Here is a 10,480-nt window from a genome sequence, read left to right as displayed (position 1 = left end):
GGGAACTAGCATTTTTAAAAATTATTATTAATTACTCTCCAAACATTAATTTCTTATTTGAAATATGCTTTTCACTACCTGTTTTCAAAATGAAAACATTTTTTTTTTTTCAATTTGAAGCCAAAGCACAGAAAGAAAAAACGCATTAGCTCCTTTACTATAATATGTGAACAATGAGAGAATTTACCTTTGGAACTGCTCGATGATGTGGTACTTTTCAATGAGCTCTGTGGATGGGCGAGCCATGGCAAGTATATTATCAGTGACCCTGCAGGTGTGGGAGGAGGACTGATGAGATAAACAAAACCTAAAATGTTCTAGCTCTAAGGACTAGAGAGGGCAAGATATTAAGTTCCTACTTTTTCTATGATTTCAACAACTGTACAAGATAAGAATCTTCTTATACAAATCTAACTATAGTTTTACATCATGATTATAGCTCTAAGAAACCCTAGCTTCTTAAAAACCCTGGAAAAAATGCAGGACATAAAGTATTTGTGGACTCTAGCAGTGTATTTTCAAGGACTCTCAAGAGATTGTAGTAGACATGATGGGGAAACCTTGTTGTTGTTGTTATGTGCCCTTGAGTCGGACCTGACTCATAGCAACCCCTCCTTGGGTTTCCAAGGCAGTATCACTACGGAAGTAGATTGCCCCATCTTCCTTCTGAGGAGTGGCTGGTCGGTTTGAACCACCAGCCTTCTGGTTAGCAGTCAAGTGCCTTAGGCACTACGCTACCAGAGCTCCCGGGGAAACCTTAGCTGGAGACAAAAGTAACAGTATAGGATCAGTTATGCCAAGGTTAGTGACTAGGTGAAAAGAACTGACTGGGAGACATTTTTAGTTACTAAACTATAGTGACACTGCCTCAGAAACCCAAGGAGAGGTTGCTATGAGTCGGGTCCGACTTGACGGCACATAACAACAACAACAACAAACTATCTGAATGTCAGTTACCTACTGTGTTGAATGAGATCAATGATGCTGGCCTCAGAGAGTTGGTGTCACAGTTAAATATGATGTGAAGGTAAAGTCTTTAGCACAGATCCTAGCAGTAATGAACAAATGTTGAGTTATGATAATTTGACAAAAAAAATACAGGCTTTGGAATTAGTTGGTCTTGGCTTTAATTGCTAGCTTTTCTACATTATAGTTGTGCACCAAATTATTCTAGACCTCAATTCCTTCATCAATAAAACAGTATTAGTAGCACCTACTTCACAAAATCTTTGTAAAGTTTAAACTAAATGAAACAAACTCACTGCCATCAAGTTGATTCAGACTCACAGCAACCCCCATTGGGTTTCTGAGGCAGTAAATCTTTATGGAAGTAGATTGCCTCATATTCCTTCCACAAAGCAGCTGGTGGGTTTGAGCCAGCAACCTTCTGGTTAGCAGTCAAATGCCTTAGGCACTATGCAACCAAAGCTCCTTATAATTTGAAAGTATTTAGCACAATGCCCAGCCTGTAGCCAAATGGAAATTTACTGAATAAAAGAATGGACAAAGAGGCCCAATAATTGGCTGTCATGCTCATTAGGGCTCTGGCTTCACTTTGTTCTGTTCAAATTTTTTCTTTACTGGAGTGGTGGAAGATACATAAGGAAGTCTATCAGAAATTGTGGATTGCATGAATCCGAGAATAATAATAGAGACATTACATTAGCAGAAGAGGATCCAAAAAGAGCCTCCCTCTAAAATAATGCCTGGAATTTAACAAGGATCAATGTTTGTGAACTCCAACTCTGTGTAATAGTTAGTATAAGATGGGGATATGTAACTTAAAAGCAGCAGAGGGGAAAGAGCTCAAAAGGCTTAAACCAAACCCACTGCCACTGAGTTGATTCTGACTCATAGAGACCCTTTGGGACAGAGTAGAACTGCCCCATAGGGTTTCTAAGTCTGTAAATCTTTATGAAAGCAGACTATTTTTCTCCTGTGGAGCGGCTGGTGGGTTCAAGCCACCAACCTTCTGGTTATCAGCCACATGCCTTAACTACTAGGCAACCAGAGTTCCTTATAAACAGTGCAAGCTATCTTTTATTGTCTAACCAACTAAAAATTTGTACAATTTCTATTAAGTGAGACTCAAAGCATATTAGTGTAAAACTGTTTTCCTTTTGTATACAGTCTCAGGATGAAAATGAGGCTAAAATCATAACCAAACACCTTGAGGGAATAAGTTGCTGGGCCTATGGGGTCAGGACCATAGTCCTGGGGGTTATTAATGCCAATTGACATAACATAGTCCACAAAGACAATGTTCTACATCTTACTTTGGTGAGTAGTAACTTAGGGAGCTCTGGTGGCGTAGTGGATAAGGCATTTGACTGCTTACCAGAAGGCTGGTGGTTCAAACCCACCAGCCACTCTTCAGAAGGAACACTGGGGAATCTACTTCCATAGAAAAATCCAAGGAGTTTTTCTTGGAAACCCAAGGAGAGGTCACTATGAGCTGGGATCAACTTGATGGCAGCAAGTTTAACTTGGGTCTTAAAAGCTTGTGAGCAGCCATCTAAGGTGCAACTATTGGTATCTCCCTGTCTAGAACAAAAAAGAGTGAAGAAAATCAAAGATGCATGGAAGCAATTAGTCAAAGGACTAATGGACTATGTGAACCCCAGCCTCTACAACCCTGAGACCAGAAGAACTCAACAGTGCCTGGCTACCACTGCTGACTGCTCTGAAAAATCAGAATAGGAGGACCTGGATAGAAGGGGAGGAAAATGTGAAACAAAACTCAAAATCATAAAAAAGACCAGGCTTACTGGTCTAACAGAGACTGGTGGAACCACTGGGACTATGATTGTTAAACACTCTTCAAGCCTGGAATTGAACTCACCCCTGTGGCTCAACTTTCAGCCAAACAATAGACAGACCTATAAGGTGAACAATAACACCAGGGAGGTACACACTCATTAGAACAATCAATCACACCAAATCAAAAGGGCAGCATTTGCCTAGGGATACAGCTCAGAAGGCAGGAAGGGATAGGAAAAAAGGATGAATGGAAATGGTAAACACAGGGAGGAAGTAGGAAGAGTGCTATTACATTGTAGGGATTGGAATGAATGTCACAAAACAAAATGAGCATGAATTGTTGGATGCAAAACCAATTGGCTCTGTAAACTTTGACCCAAATTACAACAAAAAGTTAAAAAAAAGAAAAGAAAAAAAAAAGAGGCTAACAGCTTACCCACAGAAAACTGAAAAATGACTTATGTACCTCATACTTTCTCACATTTACAGATAAACCTTATTATTTCTAGCAATTTCTGACATTTGAAAGCGATCCAATTACCTATTTCCATAAGACACTGTATGTACATCATTTCATTTAATATTTATTTCCAATTTAAAGACAAGGAAATTGAGGTTTAGAGTGCTTGTATTTAGAGTGCTCAGAATACTACAATTCCTAAAGTGGCAAAACTAGGATTGAAGGCAAGATATCATAACTTCAAAATCTCATACTCTTTCTTCCACATTTCACTGCCTCCCAGTATTACTGGTAATTCCACACCTTGATTCTACTTAGCATTAGGTGATTGCTATGGAGGACTGCCAGGATCAATTACCAGGATGAGTAGACACCCTTAATGGCTTGCTCCTGATCGCTCCAGCGGGTGGGGTTTTCATACTTGCAGGCTCTACCACCACATGCCACGGAACAGGCCATATATCCAGGAATGATATGTCGTAAACGCTCCCCTACTTTTGTATACTTTGGTGTTGGACGTCCTGAATTTCCTAGAACAAATAAGAAAAAGAAGATTCAAAATGCTACTCTCCAAATGGTACAGAACATGGGAGACAGAGCTTTCATTTTTCCTCAGGATTTTAGATGTTGAATCAGTTCTAAATCTCTTTCATCTTGTCAAGAATAAAACTGTTTCTTTTTCATCATAAGTATCCAAAGCCAAAACACTGTCATTGAGTCAATTCCAACTCATAGCTACCCTACAGGACAGAATAGAACTGCCCCATAGGGTTTTCAAGACTGTAAATCTTTATGGGATATACTGTCTCATCATTCTCCCACGGAGCGGCTGGTGGGTTTGAACTGCTGACCTTTTGGTTAACAGCTGAATGCTTTAACCACTCTACCACTCTACTATAAGAGTTTCTTATCATAGTGCACTATATCTTAATATAAAAAATGCATTTACATACAATAATCTTCATACATTATATTGGTAATAAAGAGAAAGAAACAGTAATTGTAATTGTAAAAGCAGTTATTTTACTATCTAAATTTTAAATAAAACCCCCAAAACATTAGATCATTTTATCTCCTATTATAATAAGACTGTAAAAAGTATAGCACAGATTTAATTGCCAAAGTTTATAAAGGTATAAACACAATACAACCTATTCACATTCCTTAAAAATATAGTGTGGCAATGTATGAGAAGAAAAAACCTTTACTTTTTCTCTCAGAGAAAGTTGGCTTTCCCTCTGCACAGCTGATGGAGGCCATAGCCACCATCACCTGAAGAGTGGACGGGGAGAGCGTCTTGGCCATGGAGCTGCTGGGCTGTTGCTGCTGCATACACAGGAGAGGGTCTGATGTGGAGAACCTTCGGCCCTGGAGAAAGGTACTGAGGAAATTCACTGCTGAGAACCTCTTAGGTGGGACCTGCATGGTTGCTTGGGGCTCCAAAGAGGAAAGAGCTAGAGGCAAAGTAGATCTCAACCCTCAGCCTGCTCAGAGATGAAGTTACACTGAAATGTGTGTATCACACTGTATGATCTAACAGCTATTCAGGATAGGCTGATTGTTTCCATAGTGACAAACAAAGAAACCACTGATTCCAATTTAGATCTGTAGAGGCAAAATCCTGTATCAAAGGATTGCATTTTGGATAAATTATTCAAACACAAGCAATAATAATTTGTGTTTTAAATTGATGATTCCTAAATCAAGACTACTCTATTTTATTTCTCAAACACACATAAAAGATTTGCTTCCAAAAGTAACCCCAAAAAATATTTTAATAAATTTAGAAAAATGTCTTTATGACACATATACCTTTTGTAGACACATTAAAAGACTTAAATTCTGGATAATTTTGGAAAAAATCTATTCTCTGGAACAGTGTAGATAAAAAAAGTTTACTTGTAATAAAGTGGGGTATCCTGGACAACTTATAATATTTATTAAAAGATCACTGAGTTGTTTATAGCTAAACATCTTCTATTTTTTCTTGATAGAACTATTAAAGAAATACTTGCATAGAAAAAATAAAAGCATCTGTAGGTTTGATATATTAACAAAAAGACATTTCTTGTTTTTATTTCAGAGTATGAAAAACCCAATTCTTGGTTATGCCTTGATTTGGATGGTTATAGCAGTCATACTTCTCAAAAAACAAAACACAATTCTCTCTGCCTTTTTGCTGCTGACTATGGGGGAAAAAGAAGCTTAACTAATTTAGTCTTGGCAGGGGCATATGAATAAAATTCACTAAGTATGGCATTTTTTAAAGGAACTGGATGAGGGGGAGGTAGCAACTTGAGGATAAGGGACATACAGAAACAAGAAAGTATAACAATCACTCACTGCACGCATTATCCACCTCCTCCCCTGTTAATGTCAGGCTGTGCACAAATGGTATTTCAACCATGTGCAGGCTAGAAGCAACCTACTGCCACAGATATAGCTCATTTTGTTTTAGTAGTTAAGCTAAGTAAGCACCTTTTTAAATGCCGCCCATCTCAACAACATGCATTTTTGTCAAATAAGATAGCAATATGGAAACCTATTTTAGTGCCCAAATTCCTTTTCCATGTGTATGTTATTTAGTATACAGCAACGAAAAAGAATTTAATGTAACCAATCCAGGAAGTTTAACTTATCTGTCTGGAAGAATGATCCAAGGAACATTTTAGGCAAAATTTACTCTCCTGGTAATACATGAGTAACAGTCCCATTTGACTGGCAAAAAGGCTTACATGAGAGCAAAAGAGCAGAGGATAAGGAGAGAAAGATAAGTTGGAAGCTGATGGTAGAAGGACTTAAATGTTCCATTAAAGAGTTTTGAGTTTGTTATCTGGGAAATAAGGAGTTTCAGATGATTCTGAGCAAGTATATGTGTTTCAGAGCATGCTGGATTCAGAAAGGTTAACCCAGTCCTCAGAAGCAAAGGTCAGGAGACCATGCGATGGCCTTCACAGGAAGGTTTGAGAACCTACACAGGATAAAACAAAAAACACAATGCAACACACTGTCATCGAGTCGGATCCGACTCCTCCTTGGGTTTCCGAGGCAGTATCACTACAGAAGTAGATTGCCCAACCTTCCTTCTGAAGAGTGGCTGGTGGGTTTGAACCACCAGCCTTCTGGTTAGCAGTCAAATGCCTTAGGCGCTACGCCACCAGAGCTCCTTACATAGGATAGTGGTGCCATAAATGGAGACTAAGGATGGATACAGATAGTTTAGAGGCAAATTAACATGGGTGCTGGAGGAGAGGTGGAGATAATTCAGTGACTTTCAGCTTAACTGAGCAGCAAGATGTTGAAACTGGTTAATTGGGGGAGCCCATGAGAAGGTCAGTGAGAAAAATCAGCAAGCTCCATTTTAGAGAAGGTACTGAAGGTGAGACCAGGAAGTCTCAGTTAGTCAGTTTGAAATGCAGGCTTAGTGTTTGGCAAACTGACATCTAAGGTCATCTGTACCTATAGAGGAAAGTAAAACATGACAGGTGAAGACACTTCAACTGTACTGAAAAAACTAATTTGATGAGAAGTAGGAATTTTTTCCATCACTTCTGTCAGTCTGTCCTACTGTGGTGGTTTTTGTGTTGCTATGGTAGCATAGTACCTAAGGCATTTGACTGCTAACCAGAATGCTGGCAGTTCAAACCCACCAGCTGCTCCTTGGAAGGAAGGTTGGGCAATCTACTGTCATAGTGATAATGCTTCGGAAACCCAAGGAGGGGTCATTATGAGCTGGATCCTACTCGACAACAGTGAGTTTTTTTTTTTTTTTTCAATATAATGCTGGAAGCTATGCCATTGATATTTCAAATATCAGCAGGGTCACCCATGGTGGACAGGTTTCAATGGAGCAGCAAGAGTAATACAAAGTAGGAAGAAAGTCTTATCAATCTACTTTCAAAAATCAGCCAATGAAAACTCTATGGATCACAACAGAATACTGAGTGATACAGTGTTGGAAGATGACCTCCCTAGGTTGGAAGGCACTACAAGTACACAGTGTTGCAATAATAGATGTGGGCATACCAATGGTTGTGAAGATGGCATAGTACCAGGAAATGTTTCATTCTGTTGTATAAAAGGTTGCCATGAATCAGCCAATTCAACAATAGTGAACAACAACAAGCTGATACATCATAATTTACCTAATCATTTCTTAGCTGTTGGACATTAGGCTATTTTTCAATGCTTTTTACTTAAAAATTATGACAAACATTTTCAGTACTCCCCATTGTCCCCTACTGTCAAGTCTATTCTGACTCATAGCCATCCTATACGACACAGTAGAACTCCCTATAGGGTTTCCAAGACTATAAATCTTTATAGGAGGAGACTGCCATATCCTTTTCCTATGGAGAGCCTGGTGGTTTCAAACTGCAACCTTTTGGTTAGCAATCAAGTGCCTGAACACTTTGCCACTTAACCAAAAAAACCCAAACCCACTGTCATTGATTTGATTCCAACTCATAATGACCCCCATTGGGTTTCCAAAGCTGTAAATCTTTATGGAAGTAAACTGCCTCATCTTTCTCCCATGGAGCAGCTGGTGAGTTTGAACTGCTGACCTTTTGGTTAACAGTCAAATGCCTTAATCACTACACCACAAGAGCTCCTTTACTGTGCCACTTGTTGTTGTTGTTGTTATTTGCCGTCGAGTCGGCCCCGACTCATAGCGACCCCTCCTTGGGTTTCTGAGGCAGTATCACTACGGAAGTAGGATTGCCCAACCTTCCTTCCGAGGAGTGGCTGGTGGGTTTGAACCGCCAGCCACTAGGACTCCTTATTTTCAGGATTAGAATATTTTTATTCCTATGCGTTTCCTTCAGTAAATTCCTAGAGATGATATGATTGGTAAACAAAATTAATTTTAATAGTTCATATTTTTATTTAGTTGAGTCTTTGTTTCAAGAACCAAATATGAACCAAGAAGTTGATATAAGGAAAATTATATCAAGAAATTGATATAAGGAAAATTTTTAGTAACTCACACAGGTTTTTTCCTCAAGTCACAAAGAGAAATATAGTATTAAATTATTCTGTCACAAATGAAGAGATGCCAGCTCTGGTAAGTTTTTGCATCAGCCTCTCTCCTTTACCTCAAAAATTTTGCCATTTCTATCATGTGTGGCCCATTAACTACAAGTTTTTTATTCACAGAATGTTGTCAAAAAAAAAAAAAAAAGACATGAGAAAAAGTGTATGTGAACTGCTGTATGGAAAGTGAATTTGCTCTGTAAATCTTCACCCAAAAAAAAAAAAAAAAAAAAAGAATCATGAAGATGACTTTGAAGAGATTATTGTATAATTCTTAGTTAGAATAAAAGACATTATACTTGTACCAAACTGGTATCTCCTTTTTTATTCTTTTATTAATTTTCTGAGCAAATTTAGTTTGTTATATAGATCCACATTTTTGGTTTCACTTATCTATAAGAAAGTGTATTTGTACCACTACCTAAAGAATCAATTTAAAAATTTAAGCTGTGATGAACTGTTGTAACCCTTAGAAGTTAACACTTTACTTTTTATTTAAATTTCCATTTACCAAAAAAATAAAAACTTTAAGATTATCTTTAGATAAACAGAACAGTAAGACTATTTAAATTTCCATTTCATGTTTTATATAAAATGACATATTTTTAAGAGTGAAAACAATTTTATAATGGACCATGGTTTCAACAGAACCATAAAAGGTAAAGAATTTCTTTTTCTCTGGAGATCATAAAAATAATCTTTAGAACTTCACTACTATCAACTGTGTTCACATTTCTATTGTCCTTTCTCCACGCTTATTAGTTATTCATAGCCCACAAAAGCCAACACTACTGTTGTTTTCCCACTTGCTGATGTATTTTTTCCTCCCGGACAATATATTTTTCTAAATACATAAAAAAATGTTGTTTTCCATAATCCACAAATATAAAATTATAGGGAACCCTGTCTCAGTTGCAGTCTTACATTTCTCCACACTCCCAAATATGCTGTCTCTAGAAAAAGAATAAAAGAATCAGGGTATATGGAAACAATTAGTCCAAGGGACTGGTACACCATGTGATCCTAAGCTTATACAACTATGAGACCAGAAGAACTAGATGGTACCTGGCTACCACTGTCAACCACTCAAAGGGGGATCCACATAGGAGATCCTGGATAAGGGACCAAGTCTGATGGAGCCTGGTAGAATCCCTGAGACTATGGCCCCTAGCTGCACTTAGGTCTGGAATTGAACCCACTCCTGTGGCTTCCAGCCAAACAAAAGACAGGCATATGAGGTGAACGTTTACACTAGGTAGATATACTCCTTGGACAGAACAATCATGAGAGAATATAAGGGCTGTGTATGCACAGGGACACATAGCTCAGGGGGCAGAAATGCATGGAGGGAAGGACACAGGGAAGAGGTAACTATGGGGAAGATGTGGGAGGGGAGCTGTTGCATTGTGGGAGATTGCAGTCAATGTCATGAGACAAGGTGTATGTAAACTGCTGTATGGAAGATGAATTTGCTCTGTAAACTTTCACCCAAATCATAATAAAAAAAAAAAAATAAAAATAAAAAAAAGAGAGAATCATGCTGCAAGGAAAAGTATAAAAATAATGCAAAAGAGGATCCTCATGACCAATCCTATGCTCTTCCGAGCTTCTGTGATCTTCCTCCTGTACCTGTAGCTGAGTGTGTACTGTTGTCTACATATCATAGTACCAGCCACTCCTCGGAAGGAAGATTGGGCCTTCTACTTCCACAGACCCTTCCCAAGGAGGGTCATTATGAGTTGGAAATGACCTGACGGCAGTGAATTTGTTTTGGTTTTTGGTGGAGTAGTGGATAAGGCGTTTGGCTGCTAACCCCAAGACTGGTGGTTCAAATCCACCAGCTGCTCTGTGGGAGGAAGATGAGGTAATCTTCTACTTCTGGAGAGATTTACAGCATTGAACACCCAGTAGAGGTTGCTGAGTTGGAACTGACTTATAGCAGTGGGTGTTTTTGGTTTTAAAGCAATATTGGTCATTGCAAATGTGAAATTATCCACACTTGCATTAAACACAATAAACACAACAATGAATCCTACTAAAAGCTACCTCTAAGCATTCAGGCATTTCCTCTTTAATTTCTAAAAGTGAGTGGTTAAAACATTGAAAAGTCTAAGCAGAACTAGAACACCAAGGACCGGCAATTTCCTTCTACATTCAAGATTTCAGAAAGGGCTAATAACAGAAAAACAAAGCCTACTGCCAAGAACCAGGAGCTCTGGCAGCATA

The 10,480-nt window shown here is 38.4% G+C and overlaps 1 protein-coding gene across 1 annotated transcript in view; it reads right to left on the bottom strand.

Moving 5' to 3' along the window:
• Positions 1-4,645, bottom strand: part of PTPDC1 (protein tyrosine phosphatase domain containing 1) — a 33,101-nt gene extending 28,456 nt beyond the window's left edge. The window contains exons 1-3 of the mRNA XM_007958205.1: positions 4,429-4,645; positions 3,579-3,750; positions 188-268 (exon numbers count right to left, since the gene is read on the bottom strand). Of these exons, the coding sequence (XP_007956396.1) occupies positions 188-268; positions 3,579-3,750; positions 4,429-4,645 (470 nt within the window). The remainder of the gene's footprint in view (positions 1-187; positions 269-3,578; positions 3,751-4,428) is intronic.
• Positions 4,646-10,480: the final 5,835 nt, after the last annotated feature.

This window comes from Orycteropus afer, unplaced genomic scaffold, assembly GCF_000298275.1.
Source record: "Orycteropus afer afer isolate SDZICR_OR568_19922 unplaced genomic scaffold, OryAfe1.0 scaffold00876, whole genome shotgun sequence".
NCBI lineage: Eukaryota > Metazoa > Chordata > Mammalia > Tubulidentata > Orycteropodidae > Orycteropus > Orycteropus afer.
Note: the sequence above shows the minus strand (reverse complement) of the source record. Positions and strands in the feature narration are given on the sequence as shown.